Below are 25652 nucleotides of genomic sequence, written 5' to 3'. Positions count from 1 at the left end.
CCAAGCCTAGGGTCCCTGCAGGCAGGCTCCCCCAAGAGGCCGGTCATCCACCGGGAGACCCTCTGCAGGCAGGGCTGGGCACAGCTCTGTCCCCTTCACGTGCACTGGGCATCATCCTCCCCACCCGCCCCACTGCCTGCATCTTCTGGAGCTGCTGTCCCAGCAGACGTGCACACGCACTGCCCTCCCAGCCTCGGTTTCCCTGTTGCAGCCCTGACATGTTCTGGCTGAGGATTCAGACTATCCCCATTTCCATGGTTTTCACCAAAAAGCACCTCCTCACTATAAAAGAAAGACCTATTGCCTTCAGAAAACACTGAAGAACCTAATGCATGAGAAAATTAAAGTCACCCATAATTCTAGATGCCCCTGGAGATACACCTATCATCTCTGGGTGGGGACCGTCATGTAAGAAGGAGGAGAGTCAGAAATTACCAGCCAGCCGAGGTCCTGGAAGCTGACGTAGAGTTCGTGCCGCCGGCAAACCTGCCGGCCGTCGGTGCCGTGAACGTCATCTGCAGGGACAGAAGCCAGGTCTGTTCTGGGGTTCCTGCTCTGGGCAGCTTCCACAGGGAGCTCCCAGGGCGGGGGACACCCCACCGGGCACACTTGGGGAATAAATGAATGCAGGGAAACAGACGCATTTGATCTCGTTAAGCCCATCCTGTAGCTCTGCTGGTGTCATGACCCAGCTCGAGAAACTTCGATGGCTCCAGGTGGGTCCGATAGCTACAGAGGAACCCTGCACTCACCCCAGCCTCCCCTGAGTTCCAACCTGTGGGCCCTCCCGATGCTTCAGTAAACAGCCCAGGGGACCCTGGGCCATCAGTGGCTCCTTTTCTGTACTGACCTCATCCCACCTCTCCAGCCGCCCCCATTCCCCGGGATCGAGTGGCTCACGGAAGCCAAAGGGCGGACTCCCCGTGGAGGAGAGGAGGGCAGGAGGGCAGGAGGGCAGAGCAGGCCCACTCCTGATCCTGAGGGCCTCAGTCTGCGGGGGAGACCTCCGCATAAACAGTTGTGCATCCTGCAGGGTCCCCAGGGGCTGTGCTGCCCGGAGGATGGGGCACCTGATTCTGATGGAGACTTCTGGAAAAAGCCCTGGGAGCCAGGGGAGGGCAGAGAAAGCACTTCTGGGTGGCAGGGACGGAGAGGGCAGAGGCTGGTCCACAGGACAGTGCTGGGGGGTGACCCCCGGCCTGAACCTACTGAGGACCCAGAGGGTTCTGTCCTCTCCAGGTGGCTCCCAGGCCCCGCCCCAGGCCCCTCCCGGACCTCACCAAAGATCCCTGGGAGTTTGTTCGGGTGTGGCAGCTCGTTGGTTTTCTTGGGCGGCCTCCTCTTCAGGGGCCTCGCTGCCCGAGGGGCTCGGACGGGACCAGGGCTCGCCCTGAAAAAAGTGACCAGGAAAGGCTGTTTGGAGCCCGGCGCCCGTCGCCCCAGCAGGCCGGCCAGGCCAGGATCCACGCTGTGCCCTGAGACGGAGAGAGGAGAGAGGGCGATCACTCACGGGCAGGGGCCGTGCACGTGGGACAGCGGGGACCCTCCTGCCAGGGCCTGCTCGGGCCCAGGAGTGTGGAGGCAGAGGGCCTCAGTTTGCTCCTCTGGAAACAGGAGTCCCAGGTCCGAGGGAGATGGAGGGAGGGGGGCCTCGCGAACACAGGGTCATTACTCGTGATAACGGTGAACAATGCCATCTGTGAAGCACTTTATAGGTTTCGAGTTAGTTCACACGCGTGACCTTATGTGTCTCCACAGTCCCCCTGGACCTCATGCTTTGCTGAGAAACGTCACAGCCACTCTGCCGGGGGCTCGCAGAACCACGGTTCCCATGTCCATCTGAGCGCTCCGAGGCCCGAGTTCTCCCTTCCACCCCATACGTTCTGGGGGTGTGGATGGATTTATGACCCAGCAGATTGGAGCAGCCACCAGGATGTACCCAGGGCTTGCTCTGCCCAGCACTGCCAAGAGCAGGGCACTAACTGTCCCCTGACATCCACAAACGAGACCCCGGGTTCAGTGGGGCAGAGACATCTGGCCAAAGTCCTGGAGCCACGGTTCAGTCAGATCCCAAGTTCTTACCCACTGAAGGTCTTACTCCCGAGTTTGTGGGTTAAAAAAGAGAGAAAAGGCTGTGTGGGCGAGACATGATGGGGACCTCCGGCTTGGAAGAGGGACACCCCTGAAAATGGGATTTGACCCCACAGCTGCTTAGAGATGAGGATGCCCTGAGAAACACACTCACGATCCCTGGAAATGTCGACTCCACCAATGAAACCAACTTCCTGTACCTCTTTGTATTTCCAAATGACCTCTTGATTTCTTAACTGTCAAAGTAACACAAGGGCAACTGTAAGGTAACCTCTGGGGAAGAAATATCACTCAGAAACCTCTGCCCACCCCAACACATCATTTTCATCTTTCTGGAATATTTTCATGTCACCTGAACTTTTACACAATGGTCATCTTAACAAAGAAGTCTGTATGTTTTCCAACTTTTTCACATAAACATGTTCACTGCTGTTAAAATGTCTCCACTATGAACGTTTCAAATGTATAAAATTCCTTTGAGAAAATGTACCATAATATTTAGAGATTAGCTTAACTTTAGACATTTAGGTTATTTCCCGGCTTTCATTAAAAGACGAGAAAGGCGTAGATCTCTTCATTCTCATTTCCTGTGGAATTTTCCTTTTTCTTTGTTTGAATGTTTCTATTTTTCAGGGGGGGGGGGGGAAACGTGAGTGGGGGAGGGGCAGAGAGAGAGGGGAACAGAGGCTCTGCAGTGGGCTCTGTGCTGGACAGCAGCGAGCCCATCGTGGGGCTCAAACTTACAAACTGAAACTGTGAGATCGTGACCGGAGCAGGAGTCGGATGCTCAACCAACTCAGCCACCTAAGAGCCCCTCCCACGGTGTTTTCTTAAACCAAACGACAGGAGGTGATTGCTGACTTTTATGCTCCTTAAAACACAGTGCCAACTGCTCTACTTCCTGTACATCACCTCAGTGTTGCCACCCTGACACACGCACACACGCACAGGCACATGTACGCACGTACGTATGGAAACACATGTGCACTTCTCATACAGGATACAGACATACACATACACATACACGATGCTACGTGTCTGTTCCATTAGCGGGTGTCTGATTCACTGTGAAACCATCCCAGTCCTGCTCAGCTGGCAAAGGTCAGCCCTTAAACAGCCGGGCTCTAGACCTGGGGCCCCGGGCCAAGTTGGTTGAACTAATCAGTCCAGAGACTAAACTTTGATCTATGACATCACCTCCCACAAACAAATGCACCGGACACGTTAGAGGCACCGCTCAGGAACGATCCTGCTGGGACGGGAGGGGGGTCAGCTGCAGGGGCTGACACTGGAAGGAGCCTTGGGGATACGGGCGTGGTTACTCCTCCCTCACTTCCCCCCACATTTCGTGGCTCGTTCCCGAGAGAAGGCTCCTCGGTGAAAGCCTTCCTGTGGGATCATCCGAGCTGCAGGAATTTAACGTAAACATCAGTGAGGAGGGCGTCCGACTGCCCGATGACGGAACCAGACCTAACTCAGGACTCACAGAACATGCAAGAGAAACACCAATGATCTCCTTTTGTTTTTAATTAAAGCTATATTCCTAATGAGAGAATAGTCTGTCTGGCGGTAGCCGAGTCTGAGACGCCAGGAGAACCGGTCAGACGAATGGACAGGCGTGATGACACCCCTTCTGGGTGAGAGGCAGTGGCGAAAATGAAACACACCCTCTGACCAGGGCTTCCTTTCCCGGGTCAGGCGGCCACCTGCTGCATGGGTCTGAGGTTCGATGACACGGCGAAGGGCTGCCCGTGCTCTGTGACGTCGTCCACGGTCAGCCCGTCCCAGAGCTCGATCAGCGTCGGGCCTTTCTTCTTGTGCACGTCGAACACGGCCTTGTCAGTGATGATCCGGTCCACACAGCGCCTCCCGGTCAGCGGCAAGGTATGCTTCTCCAAGATTCTGGGTTCGTTGGCCTTGGTGCAGTGCGCCATGGTGACCACCACTCTGGTCTTGGGACCGGACACCAAGTCCATGCCCCCCCCCCCCCATGCCTTTCACTTTCTTCCCGGGTATCATCCAGTTAGCGAGGTCACCGTATTTAGAGACCTGCATGGCTCCCAGCATGGTGAGGTCAAGGTGCCCCCCTCGAATCATGGTGAATGAGTCATCACTGGAGAAGAAACAGCCCCCGGGGAAAATGCTCACCGTCTGCTTGCCCGCGTTGATGAGATCTGCATCCACCTCATGTTTGGGTGGGAACGGCCCCAAGCCCAGGATGCCATGTTCACTGTGAAGATGAACAGTCATGTCCGGGCTGATGCAGTTGCTGGCCAGGAGCGGGATTCCTATGCCCAGATTGGCATACATGCCATCCTCAAATTCAAGAGCTGCCCGCTTGACAATTCGGGCCCCGGGGTCATCTGCAGACTCGGCTTTTTCATCGTGCTCCTTCCTGAGGGCTAGATGCTCAATTCTTTTCTCGTGTTTTTCTCCCTGAATCACGCGGTCGACATAAATGTTAGGAACGTGGATGTCTTCGGGGGCAAAGGTCCCCACATCCACGGTTTCTTCCACCTCCACCACGGAGGTTTCCGCAGCTTTGCACATGGGCACGTTGAAACTCCTGGCGCTTTTTCTGAAGATGACGTTCCCGGCGCGGTCGGCCTTCCACCCCTTCACCAAAGCAAAATCGGCGGTGATGGCCTGCTCCAGATAAGATAGTGGTGCCCGTGGAACTCCCTCACCTCTCGGGGCTGGCTCATGATGGCGATGTGGCCGTCGGGCACGGACCTGATGGGGGCGCCTCCCTCCTGAACCAGGGTCCCGTAGGCCATGGGAGTGTAGAAGGTGGGCACCCAGGCGCCCCCAGCGCGGATGCACTCGGCCAGGGTGCCCTGGGGTGTCAGCTCCAGCTCGCCCGCCAGGTACCGGCGCTCACACAGCGTGTTCTCCCCCACGTAGGAGCAGATGAGGCGGGCGCGATCTGCTTGGCCTCCAGTAACAGGCCTGGCCCAAAGCCGTCCACGCCCACGTTGCTGCTGACCACGGTCAAGTCTTTGACGCGCGTGCGGAGCAGCGCCTGAATCAGGTTCTCTGGAATCCCGCAGAGCCCGAAGCCGCTGACCATGATCTTGGCCCTGTCCGCGATGTCTTTGACGGCCTCCACGGGATCCGCGTAGAATTTGGCGCGGGCGCGAGCGCTGGTGGCCAGGCAGCGCACACCGCCCTCGGCCTCGGCCAGCGTGGGCCCCCAGCGGCTGGCGGGGACGCGGTGCCCGAGCGCCCGCGCGCGTGAGCCTCTGGAGGACGGTCATCGTGTGCTCCAGCTCTGGGCCCCGGACTGAGACCGGCGGGGAACAGGCCAACGCCGGCCACCCCACAGCGTCACAGAGCAGGGAGGGCGCGTGGGGCAGTGACGCTCACACCGGGTGGCCCCTGCGCCCCTGCCCACAGTGAGGGGCCCCTCCCGCAAGGGGATTCCGGACCCTGCATTCCCCGCTGCGGAGGCAGCAGCGTTCCTGAGGGGAAGACGCGACACTGAGTCCTCGGGGTTGGCGGCAAGGCCACCCGTGTCCAGCCCAAAGCCCCGGGGGCAAGGGAGGTCCTTCGCGGAGCCCTTCTGGGCACACCTCTCCCTGTTGGACACCCCCAACTCTGGGTGGTCCCCTTCCTTCTCCGTCACCACACCCTTCCCGGGTGACCTGCTCCAGTCCCCTGGCCCTCAGGCCACGAAGACGGCCGCGCTTCCCACACCTGCGCCGCCCGCCCCCGCGCTCATCTGTCCTGGATGACCGGCCATCTGGACGTCTACCAGGGCTCCCAATGACCTCACTGCCAAAGAAAGTGCTCTGGGGTTGCTGCCTCAGACCTGCCCCCTCCTCTTCTTTTACTCAGACACAAATCTATTAAAAATGGGCCCCTGGCTCACTCCACATTTTCCGTGATACCTCCGCTGCCCACTTTTCTCCATTTCTGCCGCTACCGACAAGCTTCTCCCCACTCCACCCGCACACTGGGTGGCTCCTGAGCCTCTGTGACGGCGCTCTTGTCCCCCACACACCACCCTCCTTGCTCACGTCAGGGGCGGGCCGTTCTGGATACATACGGAGAAAGGTTTTATTTTATCCTAGTTGAGATTTACAGAAAAACTGCACCGACAGCCCAGAGTCCCCGGATACCCAGAGCCGGTTTCCCCTGGGAAATGTTAACATTTAAGTTAGGGCCGTGGATTTGTCACAACTGATGAACCAATATGATAAATTAACACGATATATATTCGGATCTTGCCGGTCTTCCCCATGTCCTCTCTCTCTTCCAGGGTCCCCGCCCAGATCCCACATGGCCATCAGCTGCTACAACTGCTCAGGCGCCTCTGCGCTCTCACACGAGCTCAGACTTGCTTTGTAATTATGACGGTTTGCAGAAGGACCTGAAGGGCACTCTGCCTTAAGACCTTCCGTTTCCGTTTGTCTGGGTTTTTCTCACGGTTAGACGGGGTGTGGGTTTTGGGGGGAAGACCACGAGATGGAGGGCCCTTCCCATCCCTTCATGTCAAGGGGACACGGGAGGTACGTGACATTCACGTGAACCCTGATCACCTGCCGAGGCAGCACGCTCAGCTTTCTCCTCTGTGAACTTACTTCCCCCACCCCGTCCCGACTGTACTTTGGGAAGCAGGTCGCTAAGCGTTGTCACACTGAGGGGTGATGTCCTCCTTGGGGGGGCGGGGGGGGGTGTTTTCAGAGGGCTCTTTTCAGATCCTGCCATCCTCCACTGCTATGAAATACAGGGAGCTACCCCCCACGCTCCAACACCAGGCCCTGGTTTACCCACAGAGGGCCCGGAACGCCTGGCGGGCTCAGTTGGTAAAGCATGCGACGCTTAACCTCAGCGTTGTGAGTTGGAGCCCCACGTTGGGTGCAGACATTACTTAAAAATAAAATCTTGGGGGCCCTGGCTGGTTTAGTTGGTTAAGCGTCCGACTCTGGCTCAGGTCATGATCTCTCAGTTCACGAGTCTGAGCCCCACATCAGCTCTCTGTCATCAGTGCAGAGCCTGCTTTGGATCCTCTGTCCCCTGTGCCCCTCCCTGGCTCACGCTCTCTCTCTCAAAAATAAATAAACGTTAAAAAATAAATATAATCTTAAAAAAAAAGAACGCGCCCTGCCAGCTCTCAGTCTCCTCTCCCATCTGCCCTGGCCCCCCCTGCTCCAGCCACGGCCACCCCTTCCTGCAGCTCAGATACGCCAATCTTGTGCCCACCTTTGGCCTCTCCATCCCACCTCCTGCCATAACGGAGGCTCTTCCCCAGATACCTATGGCACGAATGAAGGCGTGATCCTCATTCTACAGATGAGGAAACGGAGGCTTAGCAGGTAAGTATCCTGCAAGGTCACCGAGTGAGAGCGCTGCAGGGCTGGGATTCAAGCCCAGGCCTCTCTGATCAAGTCTGAGGGTATATCCGCTTCCCCTCCTGCCCTGCCCAGTAGGGGACCTCCCAGCCTACACGGTTGCTCCTGGAGAGGGAAAACACAGACTCTCTCTTAGCAGCTCAAGCGTGGGTTCCGCACAAGGAGAGGAGGGAGAGCACTGGAGTAGGGGGCCCCCTGCTGCGGGAACCTGGCCCCTGCACCCCGCTGACCCCCACGGCGGGGCAGGGATCGTCACCCCAGGTGCAGGGCTGAGAAAGGCCAGGCCTCCAGGGCCCAGGGAGGGGGCTGCAGCCCTCTCGGCTGCCAGCAGCGCCAGAGGAGCCCCCGGGAGAAGGTCTGCCGCCCAACCCTGGGCCTCACCATCGTCCGTTTCCACATAGAGGCGGAGCCCCAGGTCCTTGTTCCGGCTCAACAACCAGCGGTCACTGGCTGCTGTCACGTCCAACACCAGCCAGCCCTCGTCCCCAGCTCGGAGCGTCTGAAGATCCAAAAAGAACAAGTCAGACTCCCTGTGGACACGAAAGAACAATTAACCGAGGGCTGGCACAGCTGCCTCTGTGTTTCTAGGGCCCTCCTGTGGACCACGAGTGGGCGCCTGCCCACCCTCGCGCCAGGTGCCTCACTCTCCTCATCTCACTGCATCTACCCCACAAAGGTGTTACTGCGCCCACGCATCGATGTGGAAACTGAGGCTCAGGAGCTCAGTGACCTGCCCAAGGTCCTGCCCCAGGACAGCGGGGCACGGACTTGCAGCAGGACTGGTTCTGGGTCACTCCCCACAGTGACACGAGGCCTGGGGTCAAGTATCTTTCTGAGTCTGGGGGTGTGCTCTCCAGGGAGCTCCCCTTCTGTCCTCTGGGACATGTCCCCTCCGGGGCTGGGCCCGATACACCGACAGAAGCTCGACCGGGAGGCGGGGCGTGGGGCAGGCACCTGTTGGACTGCTCTCTGACCACCTCGAACATGCTGACGTGCAGGGTCCCGTTGAGCAGGTGGGTGCTGGCCATCTTGTAAATCCGGAACTCAGCAGCTGTGACCATCTCCCCCTCTGGGATCTGGGTCAGGTCAAAGCGGAACTCCTTCCAGTGGGGCTCCTGGTGGCCCAGGGTACGGTCACGCTCCACTGCAAGACAGAGCAGGACCGGCGGTCACTCGTGTTCTGGGCTCGGGCTGGGGGTGGGCGGAGTTGGGTGGGAGCTGGGGGCCGAGGCAGCCTGGGTGGTGACGGCCCCCTCCTCTGCAAAGGGGCTTGCTCCCAGGCTCCGCCCGCTGGGTGCTGAGAAGGCTCAGTGGGGCTACATGGTGAGGCGTCTGCATAGGACCCAGCATACACCAGCTCAACGAGAGCAGCCTTCACTTCTGGCCCCTGAGCCCCAAACCCGGCCTGCCATTCCCATTCCCTGCTGGCGCTGGGACCCGAGGGTGAAGTAGAGGTCAGGTCCCTCCTTTGGGAAGACGGACATCAGAGCCAAGGCAGAAAAGGGCCACGTAAGGGTGCAGACATAACTGAGTACATTTCTGAGCCAGGGGCTGTCCAGAATCTGCCGATGTACATGCATGGAAGCCTGGGGAGGGGGAGCCTTTGCAGCTGACACGGGCTGGGCCTTGAGGGGTGAGAGCGGATGTGTTGAGAGAGAAGGACACTGCACAAGAAAGGGGCCAGCCTCAGCAAAGGCCTAGGGCTGAGGAACAGATTGTGCCAGTAGGGGAAACAACAGCCATAAAACACAGCAAAGGGTGAGATGATGGCAGGCCCCGTTTGGGGACAAGGGGAAGGAAGAAGGAGTGCCGGAGGGAGACTCAGAAAGGAACAAGGAGTAGCAAGGTAGGAGTGACAGCTCCTGGAGAGACCTGGTCAGGGCCTGGGGAAGCTGGACAGTCCCATGGTGTGGTGGGATCTGAGCAGGCTTCCCGGAGGAGGGGACATCTGAACTGGCCTTGAAGGATGGGACAGAGTCTTGTCGGGTGGAGAAGGTGGCAGGGAAGGCATCCTAGGCAGAGGGGACCCCAGAGGCACCGGTGTGGGGTGCTGGGGCGTCCACAGAGCAGCAGTGTGGGGGACGGGCCCTGAGTGGCTGTGGCCTGACTGCGGAGGGCTGGAATTCTGGCCCAGGAGCGTGGGCTGTGCCTCTGGCCGCTGGGGTTCAGGGCTCTGGGCAGCAGGGGCGCAGTGTGGTTTGGGGTGGGGAAGAAGGTATGTGTGGAGGGGCAGGTGAAGCACAGGCTGGAGGGGGAGCCAGGGCGGCCTGGTGGCGAGGCTGGACTGTCTGGGCAGGAGGCTGTGGGTGGCGAGTCAATCCCACATCTCCCCAGCTGCCCGGAAGTGCCCAGGACAGTATATTTAGTACCGTCTTACTTTAGCCTCTTGTCACTTTCAAACACCACAAATCTGTGTTTCCGGAAAGCAGGGGTGGGAGCCGCCCAGCGCCGTCCTCAAAACCCAACACTGAGATTTTAATTACATGTCTCTGAGTCTTTTAAAAACTCTCTCTCTCCGGCTACTGGGCTCAGTGACCACAAGTCACCGGGCCGGTGGCGGAGGCGGATGTGGGGAGCCCTTCCCGTCCTCACGGTGAGGACCTGATCTGGTGATGGACAAACAGCTGGGCTGGGTGGGGCCCGTGGACGCACATTTGGACAGGAGGAGACGGGCTTCTCATCCCCAGCCGAGGAGGAGAAGAAACAGAACGTCCATCCTCTGACAGCGTGCCGGACACGCGGCAAATGCCCACCCGTGGCCCAGGCTGTTGCGGAGGCAGCATGACCCAGAGCGGATGCGGGTCCTCCCACACAGGCAGAGGGCGCGGAGGGCAGGGTTCTGGACCCTCACCGAGCGATGCACGTCAAGAATATGGACACACATGTCCCCTCCCCCCTACAGACACACTCACACTCACACACACGCACAGCTTTGGTGACAATTTCCATCCACTCGAGGACTGCACTGACCACCCTGTTATGTGGCTGTGTAATCCCGGTCGTGCAGGATGATGTAAGTCTAGGCTGCTGGCTGTCACAGGGTGCAGCACAGAGCACGAAGGAGGGTGGCTCAGTCACACCCTTCACCTGTGTCCTCTCAGAGCATCATAGATGTATCTGCTCCCAAGGCCCAGTGGCGGCTGACAGGCGGGTCCTGGGGCCACTGGGAATCTCCGTGTGCAGGCCTGACGCTGATTTCATGCTGGATCTGGGGACTCAGGGCACAACCCGTGAGCCCGCCAGCTCCTCACCCTGCGGCCTCCCTCCCGTGCTGACCTGGGGGGCCAGGTGCGCTGGGTCGAGAGAGCCTCATGTACCTGCATTGACCCCAGTTCCCAGCTTCCATTGTGGGTTTGTGAAATCGATGAGGCACCCAGTAGTTCGGCACAGGAAACTCCCCACCCTGGCTGTTCCAGGTAAGCACTAGAAGGGACATTTTTAGGAAAGTAATGCTCTTCATCAGTAATTAGTGGTATTTCCTGAAGTGTGGAACAGGGTAAAGAACACTCCTTCATCTGACAGTTGAGAGGATGCGGAGAGATAACCTATGGATTTGCCTCTTTTTCTGTGGCTGTTGCTTTGAGTCAGTAGAGAGACTTTCCAAAAGCTGGTGCTCTGGGAAAGCATTTTCGGGGACCTCTATGACCCCTTTGTTAACAGTGCAAACCAAGCCTACTTTAGCCAAAGAGGTAGCTTAGGGCAGCACAGGGAGCTCTGACCAGTGGTCAGGACATTCACTGCAGGCCTGACCCTGCACCAACCAGGTACGTACTTGGCCTCGTCTCCTCTGTGAACTGAGAATAAGGGTACTGCCCAGCTTTCCTCACTTTATAAACAGTCAGACAATGGACTGGGAGGGGTGGCCATTCAACAAGAGTTCTTGAGGAGCCTGACTTGCAATCTCCCTACATTGTGCTAAGATGTGGTACCCTGGTACCCTCAGGAGGCCATGTCAGAAATTTCAAAGCTGGGGGGAGGAGAGGGAAGGAAGAAGTGGAATGATCTTTTCCCAAATAAATGTATTAATCTGCCCATTTAATTTTCCTTAGTTTATCAAGTTCAATTTATAAACAAATTTATTAAGTTCTTACTATATGTAAGATTGTTCTGATAACCCAGTGAAGAATTGGGCAAAAGACATGAACAGACACTTCTCCAAAGAAGACATCCAGATGGCCAACCGACACATGAAAAAATGCTCAAGATTACTCATCATCAGGGAAATACAAATCAAAACTACAATGAGATACCACCTCATACCTGCCAGAATGGCTAACATTAACAACTCAGGCAACAACAGATGTTGGCAAGGATGTAGAGAAAGAGGATCTCTTTTGCACTGCTGATGGGAATGCAAACTGGTGTAGCCACTTGGGAAAACAGTATGGAGGTTCCTCAAAAAATTAAAACTAGAACCACCCTACGACCCAGCAATTGTACTACTAGGTATTTATCTAAGGGATACAGGTGTGCTATTTCAAAGGGATACGTGCACCCCAACATTTATAGCTGCACTACCAATAATAGCCAAAGTAAGGAAAGAGCCCAAATGTCCATCAATGATGAATGGATAAAGAAGATGTGGTATATATATACAATGGAGTATTACTCGGCAATCAAAAAGAATGAAATCTTGCCATTTGCAACTACATGGATGGAACTAGAGGGTATTATGCTAAGCGAAATTAGTCAGAGAAAAACAAATATCATGACTTCACTCATGAGGACTTTAAGACACAGAACAGATGAACATAAGGGAAGGGAAGCAAAAATAATACAAAAACAGGGAGGGGGACAAGACATAAGAGACTCTTAAATATGGAGAACAAACAGAGGGTTGCTGGGGGTGTAGTATAAGGGGAGATGGGATAAATGGGTAAGAGGCTTTAAGGAATCTACTCCTGAAATCATTGTTGCAATATATACTAACTTGGATATAAATTTAAAAATTAAAAACAAAACAAACACAAAAACAAAAAAACAAAACAAAACCAAAAAAAAAAAAACCCTAGAAGATGGCCTTCAGCTGGATCCTGAGCATGCTGGGACCCTGATCTCAAATTGCAGCCTCCAGAACTGTGAGAAATAAATGCTTTTCTGTTTAAGCCAAAAAAAAAAAAAAAAAAAAAAGACTGTTCGGAGCACTGGGAATACAGTGAATAAGACAGGTAAATTGGGTCTCTGTACTGACGGAGTTTACGATCTAAGGGGGAAGACACAATATGAACAACAAAACAAGTAAGATAGGGGATGCTGTTTACATTGTGAGTGAAATATAGAGGGTTATAGGCTCAAAAGTAATGGCAACAGGGAGAGGGTACTTTTCATAGGGTGCTCAGTACAGCCTTTGCGAGGTAGGTGAGAGCAAACATGAATATTCTCACACGTTGCTGGTAGGAAGGCATTGGATAGAGATGCCCGCCTGGGTGGCTCAGTTGGTTAAGCATCCAGCTTTTGATTTCAGCTCAGGTCATGATCTCACAGTTTGTAAGTTCAAGCCCTGCATCAGGCTCTGTGCTGGCTGCTTGGGATTCTCTCTCTGCCCCTCCCTATTGCTCGCTCTACCTCAAAAATAAATACACATTAAAAAAAAAAAAAAGGAATGCATTGGAGAGGAATTTGGCAATATCCTTTTGCAGGACCATGGCAAAATTACATATGAATTTACCCTTTAACAACACAACCCTTTGTCGCACTGGCAAAAACATGAAAGGCCACGCACCAAGTATTTACTGGGCATAGGGAACACACAGAGCGACACCTGGCACTTCTAAATGTTTATTTTCTACATAATTATAAAAACTGCCAAAAATGATCAAACGTTGGACCAGCTGGTCTGGGGAACCACAAATGAATTTACTTTCTGATTCACCTTAATGTGGCTTCCAGAATAAGAAACAATCATGAATCACCAACATGTGTTGATAGGACTCTTGGCCTTCTCCCTCAGTCTCTGATAAACCAACCTCCACATCCCATGTTTGGGAAAGGCCCTTTCTGTGGGGAGGTTGTGGCCTCCGCCCTCTATGACTGCCACCCACAATCTGCATCTGAGGCCCTGCACCACTCATGGGCCAGGTCTCCAGATGCCACACCCGGAGTCTACCAGTCCTACACCAACAAAAACTTTGGCTATTTTTGTGCCCTGGACAAAATTTAGAGTCATCCAGAAGACCTAAATCTGTCTTGTTTCTGACCATAAGTAAGCCACCCAGAGTGGCTGTTAAGAAAAGAAAATCTGACTCGTCTGCCCTCAAACCCTTCCCCAGCCCCACAGGGCCCCTGGGAGGAGCCCAAGCTCTGGTTCCAGGACCCCCTGAGCTGACCTGGCCCAACCTCATGGCCTCCTCGGCCTTCTGGCTGCAAACACCCTCCCTGGACACCCTCCCCAAAGCGCTCTCTCCTGAGTTGCCCCCATCCCACCTGGTCCAAAGGCTACTCTCCTCTCAGTCCAGCTGTCAAGGCCCCCTCATCCTGCTCCGACCCCACACAGATCAGCCTGCCAGCCTCTCCCTTTCCCCAGTCCCAGGGGTCCCCATCTCTGCTCCATGTGCCCTTTTGGATGGTGCACAATTGAGGGCAGGACTGCACAATGTGGGGTGGAAACGTGAAGCTCTCAGTGAACTTCCACTGAGCTCCTTGTGTTCTGGGGGCCCAGAGAGGGGATGTGTCTGCTGGTTCTTCCCAAGGTCCCTGGGACAGCGGCTCATCATCCAGCAGCCGCTGCCCCTTGGGTTGGCCATGCTGCCGGTCTGGAGTGGCCTCCGTGTCAGAGTGTGCCTCCATCAGAAGCTACTCACGTTGTCACTTTGCCTTGGGACTGGCCCCCCTTTGCATGGCCAGGCTGCTAAGGGGGAGGGCAGGCTCCCCAGGGTCCCAGAGGCAGGTGTGTGGGTCCTGTCTGGCTGGTCTTGCTCGTGACAAGGGCGAGGGCCCCTGCCCCTTCAGACCTAAAACAAGACCCAGGTCTCCATGGCCGGTGCAGGCCCACCAAGGGGCTGCAGAATGGACCACCTACCAAGTCTGCAGCTGAAGGGCTTCTTCCTCCCACCCAAAAATCTCGGTGCTTCCCAGAGGAGGCCAAGGCTCCATTTCTAAGGTATTTTTAGTCAGTTTTCATTACCGACTTTTTTCAAGAGCTGTTTCCATAAATGGTTCTGCACTCATGATTGCTGGTCCAGGCCTCCGACGGCTTCAGACCCCAAATTAAAAGGGAACACCCACACACTCCCCCACATCAAGTCTGTCAAGGCCAAAAAATAGATCCGAGGAGATTGAGCAAGGATACGATTCCCCAGTGCAAACCCGAGGGAAGAACTGAACTGTGGGACTTTTCCGGAAAGATGCGGTCACAGTGACACATCCCTCTCTCCCGTAGGGAATGGATTTCCGTAAGGAGATGGATTGGGTGTACCTCCCTGCCCTGGGCCTCACCCCTGGAGGAGCCCCCATCAGTGGGCAGGGGTGGGCACATTCTTTGGTCAGAGCTGGAAAGGCCTCCAGGGCAACCCTGCAGACATGGGGAAACTGAGGCCCAGAGGGGTAAAGAGTTGCCAGGGGTCGTACATCAGGTGAGAGCCCTTCGTGTGGACTTTCAGACCTGCCGCTGAGGTAAAATGAGTGGCCCTAGCTTCCCTCCAGGTGGTGATACTGGGATGGGGGGGGTCACCTGTCAATGAGGTTCTCCTGTCAATGGGGCCCCCCCCTGAGAATGCCTGCTGAAGCCACCTTCTTCCAGGCAGGGCCCTGGGGGCACTGGAGGTCCCAGGAAGCGCCCAGGGAGATGCCAAACCCGCTGTCAGCCTCCACAAAGACAGTGAGGGCGGCCCTGCTCTGCTGCACCGACCAGGCCCAGGCTCCTGCCCCTGCTCTCAGCTCCCTGCCTCCAGCTGTGATCGTCCTCCCTCAACCTTTCCAGTCTGCCCTGAGTGCCTGCCATGCAGGGGATGGGGTGCATGGGGTGGGGGTGCCCCAAAGACTCAGATCTGTCCCTGTTCTCAGGTCGTTCATGGTTTCCCAGGGAGTAAAACAGGGGCGAGACATGGCCCTGAATGAGACTGGCAGAAAGTGACTCAAATCCTAAGAGAAATACACACGATGGGGATGAAGGCTCTAATCATGGAGGGTGCCTTGGGAGCAGGGGTCAGAGAACACTTTTCTAGAAAACGTATTTGAGAGTGGTGGAAGAATTCTGACAAACAGAAATGGAGGAGAGTATTTTAGGCAAAGGCGCAGAGGTGGGAAATAATGTGCCACCTCCCTTTTTATTTATTTTTTTAATTTGATAGAGAGAGAAAGAGAGAGCAAGCAAGCACGAGTGGGGGAGTGGGACAGAGGGAGAGCAAGAGAGAATTCTGAGCAGGCTCCACTCTCAGTGTGGAGCCCCATGCAGGGCTCCATCTCACGACCCTGGGATCCTGACCTGAACCAAAATGAACAGTTGGACACTCAGCTGACTGAGCCAGGCTTCCCTCAGCTCCCATTTTTTAAGCACTGAACTGTGTCAGGCATCATACTGGGCATGTCACACATGCCATTTCTATTAATGCATAATTGTATTAGCTATCTATTGCTATGTAACACAGTAACCCAAATGTAGCAGCTCAAAACAAGAAACATTTATTATTTCACATATTTCTGAGGGTCAAGAATCTAGGCACTTAGCTGGGTGAGTCCCTCTCAGGGTCCCTTATGGGGTGACAGTCAAGTCGCTGGCTGGGGCTGTGGTCTCAGAAGAACTGACTGGAATGAACACATCACTTCTAAGCTCACTAATGTGGCTGTTGGTGGCAGGGTTCTGTTCCTCACCATGTGGGCCTCTCCGTGGGATTGCTCACAGCATTCCCGGCATGACTTCCCCAGACTCCACAATCTGGGGCGTGGAGGAGTGGTGGGGTATAGGACCCAAGATGGAAGGGGCAGTCTTTTATAACCCAATCTCGGAAGTGACACATCATCACTACTGTCATATTCTATTGGTCACACAGACCAGCAATGGCAGAGTGTGAAAGGGGCCTACACAAGAACATGAACACCAGGAGGCGTGACCACTGAGAACCAGACTGGAGGCCACGACAACTCAGTGAAAGAGATATTATTCACGCCATTTTATAGATGAGGACACTGATGATCAGGGAAGGTAACTGATTTGCATGAGTTCACAACCAGGAGCACCCAAGGTGGGGTGAGAGTCTAGGTCTGTCTGATTCCAAAGTCTGTATTTTCCCTTCATCCACAGCCTCACCAAGTTGGAGACATGTCAAGGGAATACTGTGTGGCTCAGCTGGGCCAGAACACTAGACACTGAGTGGCAGACTCGGGGAACCTGAATTCAATTGTGACACGAAGGAACACACAGAAGGATTCTGAGCAGGGAAAGCTAGGAGTGGATTTTCACTTGAGGAACTGGGGTTCCAAAACCCCAAGAGCTTTTTTACCTCCCTGCCTCCCCTCGCACCTTCTCCTCCCACCTCTTTCTGACTAAATTCTACCCTCCCTCAAGGTCCAGCAAAATGACACTTCCTGCCAAGCCCTCTCTGTCCCCCAGCCAGGACACCATTCTTCCTCTTCTTTGGGCCTTGTTCGTCTCCCACAAAATGAAACACCGTGTCTCTCTTGTGCTGTACTGAACCTCCATGCTCCTGTTTGTTGAGTAGGTGAAAGGCCATTCCTCCCATTTTGCCATAATTTATATGGACTTGTCTCTGGGCCCACCTTTCCCACTCTAATGAGCAGACCTCGGGCTGGGTCTCTACTTTGGAGGAGGTCCCAGGATAACCAGGAAAGGGAACAGCACACAGTAGGTTCATAGTAGTGTTCATTAAGGAATGGCCACAGACTGAACAACCCAACTTTCTCCATCCCCAGGTCTCCCAGCCTTCAACTTCCCCCCAACCCTTACTGTATTCAGAGCCCAAGGCTGCTGGGAATAAATAGCTGCTTGCTCAGGGTATAGAGGCAGCAGTTAAAGGAAGTAATTGGGTTTTACTTCTGGTCTTATTACCAACTAGCTGCCCTTGGGCTAAAAGCCAACAGACAAAGCTAATACTTATTGAGCATTTAACAGGTACTGTTTCAACATTTTACACAGATTACCTCATGTGATACAGCAATCCTGTGAGGCAGGAACTATTTATTATGTCTCCCCTTTTGAAGATGAGGAAAAATGAGGCACAGAGCATTCACTAACTTACACAAAAATCATATAAACAGTATCAGGCTTCTGGGCAAAAGACTGAGTCAAGACGTTCAGTGGGAGAGTGTTCTCGGTAGGGAACAGAGGGAGCAGCACCAAGCATGGGTGAACAGTGATTTGACCACACAAAGGCTCAGCCCATTCCACGTGCACTGGGAGCCCTGGGGCTGGTTGCTGGTGCCTTCCCGGAGACAAGGGACTGGACATGTACGCCCCCATAAACCAACCATTAAATGTGGGGTGCCGCCACGGAGGGTGGCTAACATCGGATAAAAAGCTCCTGGGGGCCTAGCTGATGGGTGCCTACAGAAGGACTCGGTTGCCAGCAGCCCACCCTCCAGGCAGCTGGGCAATGGATGACTCACTCCTGAAGAGAAGATGTGCGAAACATCACGACACCCACTACAAACTGCAAGTGGTGGAATGGGGATCCAAACCTAGGCAGCCTGAGCTGACCAATGGGCTGCAGGTCCCTAAGTAAATGGTCGGGCTGGGTTTGGGGGGGGGGGGGCGAGGTAGGGTGCAGAGAAACATGGCAGGCCCTTCCCCCATAACGCTGGCTGTTAGTACCGAGCACTGCCAGGCACTTGCTAAGTTTTTAAGTGCTTAACCTATTTAAGTGTTGCACTAGGGACACAGGTAGATGATCCCAATGTTAAAGGTGAGGAAACTGAGACGCAGAGACTCTAAATAACCTGTTCAGTGTCTCACAGCTCTCAAGCGGCAGAGCCAGGGTTGAAGCCCCATGTGTCCTCCTCCAAAGTAACCCACCACTCTGGCCTCCCACCTGCAGGGCTGACCCTCCTCACTGCTGTGATCCACTCTTCACATCCGCCCCTGTGGATCTGGGTACCCAGGAACTGGGCCAGTCACTAATACTCCTTGAGACTCAATTTCCTCCTCTGTCAGCTGGGGGAGGTAGTAGTCATTTACCTCAGAAGGGTAAAAAAAACACTGAGGAGATGGACGTAAGGAGTCAGTTGTCAGGGATCCACAGGGGACACCAGCCTGGTGGACAGACAGGGTTTTAGAGAAAAGGGACCCACCTTCAACTCTTGGAAAGAGAAACCTTTGGAAACCATCAACAAAATGCAAAGGTGACCTGTGAAATGAAAGACAATATTTGCAAACCACATATCTGATAATGAGCTAATATCTAAAATATATAAGGATTTCATTCAACTCAAGAGCAAAAAAAAAAAAATCCAATTTAAAAATGGGCAGAGAAACTGAATAGATATACTTCCAAAGAAGACATACAAATGGCCAACGGGTACTCGAAAAGGTGCTCAGAATCACTCGCATCAGGGAAATGCAAATCAAACCACGAGATACCACCTCACACCTGTTAGAATGGCTGTCATCAAGAAGACAAGCGATAACAATCTCTTGTTGAGGATGTGGAGAAAAGAGAACCCTCTGGCAACTGTTGCTGGGAATGTAAATTGGTGCAGCCACTATGGAAATTATCACGGAGGTTCCTCCAAAAATTGAAAATAAGACTACCATATGACCCAGCAGTCATACTTCTGAGAATACATCCAAAGGAAATGAAAACAAGACCCCAAAGAGATATCTGCACCCCATGTTCACTGCACATTATTCACAACAGCTAACATATGGAAACAACCTAAGTGCCCGTCAACAGATGAGTGGACAAAAAAGATGTGGTATGTAGATGTAATGGCATATTATTCAGCCATGAAAAAGGAGATCCCGCCATTTGTGACAACACGAGCTGCACTTTGAGGGCATTATGCTAAGTGAAATAAGCCAGACAGAGAAAAACAGATACTACATGTTACCACTTCTAAGTGAAATCTTAAAAAAAAAGAAGAAGAAGTCAAAATCACAGAAACAGGTAGCAGAAAAGTGGTTGCCAGGGGCTGGGTGGGGTGGGGCAAATAGGAAGACATTGGTAAAAGGGTACAAACTTTCAGCTATAAGATGAATAAGGTCTGAGGACCTAATGTAAAACATAGGGACTATAGTTGATAACACAGTATTGTGAAATTGAAATCTGTAAGGTGAGGGACGTGTTAATTAACTAAAGAGGAGAATCCACGAACAATGTCTATGTGTATCAAATCACCATGTAGTATACTTTTGATATCTTAGAATTTTATATATCTGGGGCGCCTGGGTGGCTCGGTCGGTTAAGCGTCCGACTTCAGCTCAGGTCATGATCTCACGGTCCGTGAGTTCAAGCCCCGCGTCGGGCTCTGTGCTGACCGCTCAGAGCCTGGAGCCTGTTTCAAATTCTGTGTCTCCCTCTCTCTCCGCCCCTCCCCTGTTCATGTTCTGTCTCTCTCTGTCTCAAAAATAAATAAATGTTAAAAAAAATTTTTTTAAAGAATTTTATATATCAATTATATATCAGAAAAACTAGATTAATTACTTTTTAATAAGAGATGCTACCTTTGGACATATGGTCACATTAATAGCTTTAAAGATGGACAAAGGATTTACTGTTAAATGAAAGACAAAGTAGCAAGACTGGACATTTATGTCATACTTTGTAAAAAAAAAATAATAATAAAATGTTAGAATCTGTATTGATAAAATGTCAGGGCAGGTTGGGAACTCTACACCAAAGAATTAGAATGCTGGTTTTCTCTGAAGTGGAGAGAGGATTACTAGGGGCTTCCATATTGTATATTTTTGAACATATGGTCTAATTTTGTATAATGAAATTCTACAATGAATTTATATGGTATGAATTTTTGCATTATGTATATAAATCCTAAAACAAGGAAATTTTAAAAATAAGATTCTCAGTTTCCAATATATATTCAATATAGTCCAATTCAGCAACACTTACTGCACCTAATGGTGGGCCAGGCCCAGGTCTGGGCAGAGAGGCAGTCTATGTAGGAGAAGAGCAGAGGAGACAGGAAGCTGACCTGCTGGGTGGCCTTGGGAAAACCACCTAACTTCTCTGAGCCTCACTCTCCTCTTTTCAAAACAAAGATGTGACCTTAAGTGTGATGCAAATGAAGAGACAGACTCAGAGGTTCTGAGCACAGGGTCCTCACCAGGTGCCATCTTACACACTCCACGAACAGCTTGCAGGGTGGGCTATTTTACACGAGTGTCTCCATTTTACAGAAGACGAAACTGAGGCTCTAAGAAGTGGCCTGGAGAGCCCAGATCACACTGAGACTCAGTGGTGGCATCAAGATGCACAGGTTAGAGCCCCCCACCCAGGTCCTGTCTGCCCTCCCACTGTCCATCCGCTCCTGGGCTCCAGAGCCCCCCCTGGGGGGGGTCACTGTCTAGACCAGTGGTCTAGACAACCATCTTTGTGGCTTAAGTATTCCTTGCTCCCCACTAGGAGGCCAGCTCCGCAAGGGGAGGGACTTTGTTTCGCTCACTGTCCTATCCCAGGAACTAGAAAGAACTATGTCTGGCACAGAGCAGGTACCACATGACTATCTGTTGAGTGAATTCGTGAAAAATGAAAGAGTTCCCTAGTAAAGAACCAAAGGAAGTACCTTCAAGGTCACAGGGCTGAGCAGGACGTGGGCCAGGTCCCTCATTCCCACTCAGCCCTGCCTCGCCCAAATCCAGCGCCTCAGGTCAACACCCCCTGTCCTCGGCTGCCTGAGGCACGGGAATAAATTAGTCTGGTCGGAAAAGGGTCTCGACAAAAGTGAAGATGGCTTGATGCATTTCTAGCTAGACCTCTGCCTTTAGGGCTGTTTGTGCCTCAGTTTCTCAACCTGGAACACGGCATCTGCTGGCCCAGCGGCTCGAGGTTGAGAAGGACCAGGACCAACGTGCAGAGTTGGTCTTTCTGGCCTCATTCCTCCCTCCCCGCAGGCTGGGCCAGCCTGAGGCGCCCAGGGAGCAGCCAGTCAGACCCACGCTCCAGCCCAGGGGACGGGGTGGTGCCATGAGGAGGTGCCTCCAACACGGAGCCACGGGGTCAGGGCCGGGAGGCCCTGTGTTTTCTGACACCATCACTGTGGACTGGATGAGAAAAGAGGTCCAGAGAGGGAAGGGAGGTGACCTGGGACAGGAAGGACTCAGTGGCGAGCCCAGGCGGTACAAGAACCTGGGTGTTGCCTCCCAGCTCAGGCCTCTCCTCTCCGTGAGCACAGGGGACACCCAGGACAGGTATCGGCCCCCATTACCGTGTCCTGACCAAGGGCAGCCAAGAGCATACAGGTGGAGACTCACTGACAGGCCAGGCAGGGGCCCCAGCTCTGACCATAGTCCTGGCCTCCCTAAAGAGACACTGTCAGCCATGACACGGGCTTCCTACAGCACCTGCCTGGGCACAGAGGCCTGACCCACGGGCCAGAGGCCTGTGGGAGGCTAGAGGTCTCTGGGTCCCACAGGCTGCCATGGACGGTCAGGGGCCCAGCAGGCAGCAGGTCTGGCTTCTCAGGACCCGGATGAGGCCAACAGGAGGTGGAGCTGGAGGCAACAGGTGTGGGAGCCTGGGCGTGGGTGCTGACACCATAGCGACTCTGCTATTAGTCTCGGTGGTGGTTCAGGGGCCTGGGGCCTGGGCCTCCAAACAAGGAAAGAATCCTGGTAGGTGTCTAATCCCCCCCGCCCCCACAGCCCAGGTAATTACCAGTTAAAACTACTCAAATTGAAGGAGTTGTACTAGTGCAATTAGCACATCAGAATAAAGGAGGCCCTCTGACAGCTGGCTGGGCCCGCCCACAGACCGGGCTTCCACTGAACAAAGATCTGCTTGTTAATCCCACAGCGTCAGAGGCCTTCGATCTTCGTGAAACACACAGAGATGGCGTGGGAAGAAGCTGGCATCTGGAATCCACAGCCCCTGGATGATGTCATGGATGCGCTGTGTGGCCCTGGACTGGCCATTTCACCTCTCTGAGCCCATGAAAAGGGCTTGGGGTGGCTCAGTCAGTTAAGCATCAACTCTTGATTTTGGTTCAGGTCATGATCTCATGGTTCGTGAGTCCGAGCCCCGCATCAGGCTCTGTGCTGACAGCTCAGAACCTGCTTGAGATTCTGTCTCCCTCTCTCTCTGCCCCTCCCCCTTCTCCCTCTCTCTCTCTCTCTCTCTCTCTCTCTCAAAACAAATAAGTAAACGTTAAAAAAAGAAGTGTGGGACATTCCCACACATCCAACCAAGGCTGGCCAGCAGCTGGGAGGGACCGGAGTCGGGAGCAACCAGGCCCAGGCTCACCAACCAGAGGCATGATTTTCTGTTCCTCCCATCTATCAGCTGAACACACAACAACCCTGACGATGCGTTGATCTCTAGGAGCCCCACTTTACAAGGAGGATCTGTGGCTCCAAGAGGACAAGGGACGTGCCTAAGACTACACAGCAGAGGCACAAGAGGAATCAGATGTGTCTGAACTAAGGGTGATGCTTGATTCACAACAGCAGCTCCCACCAAGGCCGTGTGCGCCTTGACCATGGGATGCTGGGGAAGCAGGACATTGGCCGGGCAGTGACTCACTAATGGATGGGGTCCATTCTCAGGATAACTGTATCTACAGCCCCTCTTGGTTCTGAGCCCCAGGTCAGCTTGTTCTGAGGACAGGCCTCAGTTTTACACATGGTCTCCATTATCCCGCGTCCCCCACCCTGCCCTCTAACCAGGAAGGTGGCATTCACTGGCCCAATTCCTGTGCCTGGCACCGGGCTCTCAGCAGAGGTTAACAGCCACTTCCTGCTGTTCCCTCACCTCAGGCACCCACCAGCTCGGGGCTGGGGGGGGACAGAGGCCTCCTTGGCTGTCCCCTCGGCCTGCCCCAGTGTAGGAAGCAAATGGCTAAAGACCCCACAAGACCTGCCGCTGCTCCATCCCCTGGGTTTCTCTGCCTAAACCCCTCTGGAAGCTCTCTACACCCTGAAAGCCTGCCCTCCTGACAGGAGAAAGAAATATCAGCTCCTTGAGGAGGTGGATGTAGGGCTACCTCCTGTCCTGACTGGGCCACAGAGAGGCTGTGCTATCTTGGGCATAACATTGTCTCTCTGAGCCTCAAAGTCCTCATCGGGGAGATGGGGATGAAGATCATGTCTGGTAACAGGGCTGTCGGGAAGGTCAAGAGTGACGCTGTGGGTGAAGGGAGGCTGTTGGCCTTGGCAAAGGTCTTCTCCCATCTAAGCCTGAGCTGTAGTCCCTGCGCCCCCAGATCCAGTCTGGTGTCTGCTCCAGCCCTGACCCCACAGACAGGAGGCAAAGCGGATAGGGGACAGATAGTCAGGACTGCAGATTAAAGAGCATTTAATAATAGGAAAGACATCTTTGAAAACTAACCATAAATGGCTCCACGACTTGTACAGAGTTTCTGCAGAGAGGAAGGGCTGGGCTTTGTGTGGGAGAAGGAGGGGCTTCTGAGCTGCCCACCATGTCCTTCCACAGCCTGGACCTTCACAGCATGCCAAGCCACGTCCCAGGTGCTGCGCTCAGGGTGACAAGACCGCCCACGGCCCCACTGAGCTCAGAGTCCACTCCTTCCCCACCCCCTGCCCTGACAGCCACACCCTCACCTACAGGGGCTGGGGCTCTGGCCAGGGAACGGGCTGCTGTGGACTCATGACATCTTGGGCTCTCATCTCAGCTCTGGGCACTCTGATGATGTCACCGGGGCTTTCCATGCTGAACTTTGTCCCTTTCTCCAGTACTGCCCTTATCACTGTGGCAGCATCCCGGCCTGTTTACTCATCCGTCTCCCCAGGACCACACTGTCTTCCTGGCACTGCCCGGTCCACCCGACATGAGATGATTCCTACCCTTGGGTGTTTCCAGGGGCGGGACGAACGCGCACATCGATGGGAGTCACATCCGCGTCTGTCTGTCGGAGTGAGCGGGGCCCACAGCCCTTGGACTCTGCCGCCCTGAGCTCCGCATTCCCAGCCCTCTGTGGGGGCGTGGCCGCGATCAAAGGGGCGCGCACCGGCCAAGGGGGTCCCCTGGACCCGTCCGCACCCGCGCGTCCACCCGGTGGTCTGGTCGTACGGTCACCGGGGCCCCGGACGCCCACCCCGACGGCCTCACTCACCCATGTTGACGAAGCTCATGACCAGGTCGGCGCGGCCCGGGCGCCGCTCGGGGGGGCCGCCGTCCTCGTCGTCGTCGCGGGCCATGGCGTGGTACAGGTCCAGCATGAAGAGCGGCGCCGACGCGGGCAGCCGGGAGGCGGCGGACGGCGCGCGGGGCCGGGGCCGCCCGGGCAGCCCGAGCACCGCCAGGATCTCGCGCTGCATGTCGCGGCGCTCGCGCGGGCCCAGGCGGCGGGCCGGACAGCCGGCCGGGGCGCGCGGGCCGGGGCCGCCGCCGCTCAGCGCGCACAGCGCCAGGCCCACGAGCCACAGCGGCCCGGGGCGCGCGGCCATGGCCGGGCCGGGCGGGCGCTCAGCGGGCGCGCATCCGCTCCGCGGCCGGGCGGGGACCGGGGCCGCGGCCGCCCAGACGGCGGACGGCGGACGGCGAACGGCGGGCGGGGCTCGGGGTCGGCCGCACGGGGCGCGCTCGCCTGCGGTTTCCCAGCACCTGCTGGGCTCGGGCGGCGTGGACGCGGCAGGGGCTCCTCCGGGAGCTGGGGGCTGGCGGCCAATCTGTCTGTGGTGGCCGAGCCGTCAGTCGGCTGCTGCCGAGGCCCGCTCAGCTGCAGGGGCGGCGGGCGAGCTCCGGTCTGCGCTCGGGACGACGCAAATCCGACGGCGCCTCTCCAGCTGGAGCTGCGGTCTGCGCCGCGCGCCCGCCTCCGCCGCCCGTGGGCCCCGAGTGCCGCCGTCGGGCCCCGCCCCCTCCGCTCCCGACCAATGGGGGCTCGGGGCGGGGCCAAGGCCGCCGGACCGAAGCCAGGGGGAAGGGGCGGTGGGGCGCGGGTGGTGCAGCAGGTGGTGGTGACGCCGACATGCCGTCCGCTGTTCAGTGGTGGGCTGGTCCGGCGAGGGGTCCCCTGTCCAGCTGCCGGGTCGTCGGGGTCGTGCTGGGCTCCCCTCCCAGCCGGCACCGTCGGGCGGGCGGGGGGCCTCGGCCTGGGGACACGAGGGTAGCGGGGCAGTCGGGA

The 25652-nt window shown here is 55.1% G+C and overlaps 2 protein-coding genes across 3 annotated transcripts in view; both read right to left on the bottom strand.

Annotated features, from left to right (window-relative positions):
* Positions 1-25383, bottom strand: part of BMP8B (bone morphogenetic protein 8b) — a 32333-nt gene extending 6950 nt beyond the window's left edge. Inside the window, exons 1-5 of one of the 2 annotated variants that reach the window (XM_078452054.2) lie at positions 24639-25383; positions 8400-8589; positions 7827-7975; positions 1281-1475; positions 436-515 (exon numbers count right to left, since the gene is read on the bottom strand). In XM_078452054.2, the coding sequence (XP_078308180.2) occupies positions 436-515; positions 1281-1475; positions 7827-7975; positions 8400-8589; positions 24639-24972 (948 nt within the window). In that variant the 5' untranslated portion in view covers positions 24973-25383. The remainder of the gene's footprint in view (positions 1-435; positions 516-1280; positions 1476-7826; positions 7976-8399; positions 8590-24638) is intronic. The other variant, XM_078452055.2, reaches the window with a different exon arrangement.
* On the bottom strand, positions 3007-5271 carry OXCT2 (3-oxoacid CoA-transferase 2). The gene is given in 4 exon segments (XM_078452053.2): positions 3007-4079; positions 4081-4746; positions 4749-5012; positions 5015-5271. Coding segments are annotated over 4 exon segments (1371 nt in total). The 5' UTR covers positions 5162-5271; the 3' UTR covers positions 3007-3785.
* Positions 25384-25652: the final 269 nt, after the last annotated feature.

The sequence above is a fragment of the Panthera onca genome, chromosome C1 (assembly GCF_046562875.1).
Source record: "Panthera onca isolate mPanOnc1 chromosome C1, mPanOnc1 haplotype 2, whole genome shotgun sequence".
NCBI classification, from domain to species: Eukaryota; Metazoa; Chordata; class Mammalia; order Carnivora; family Felidae; genus Panthera; species Panthera onca.
The sequence above is the reverse complement of the archived record's forward strand: the minus strand, read 5'-3'. Positions and strand labels throughout refer to the sequence as shown.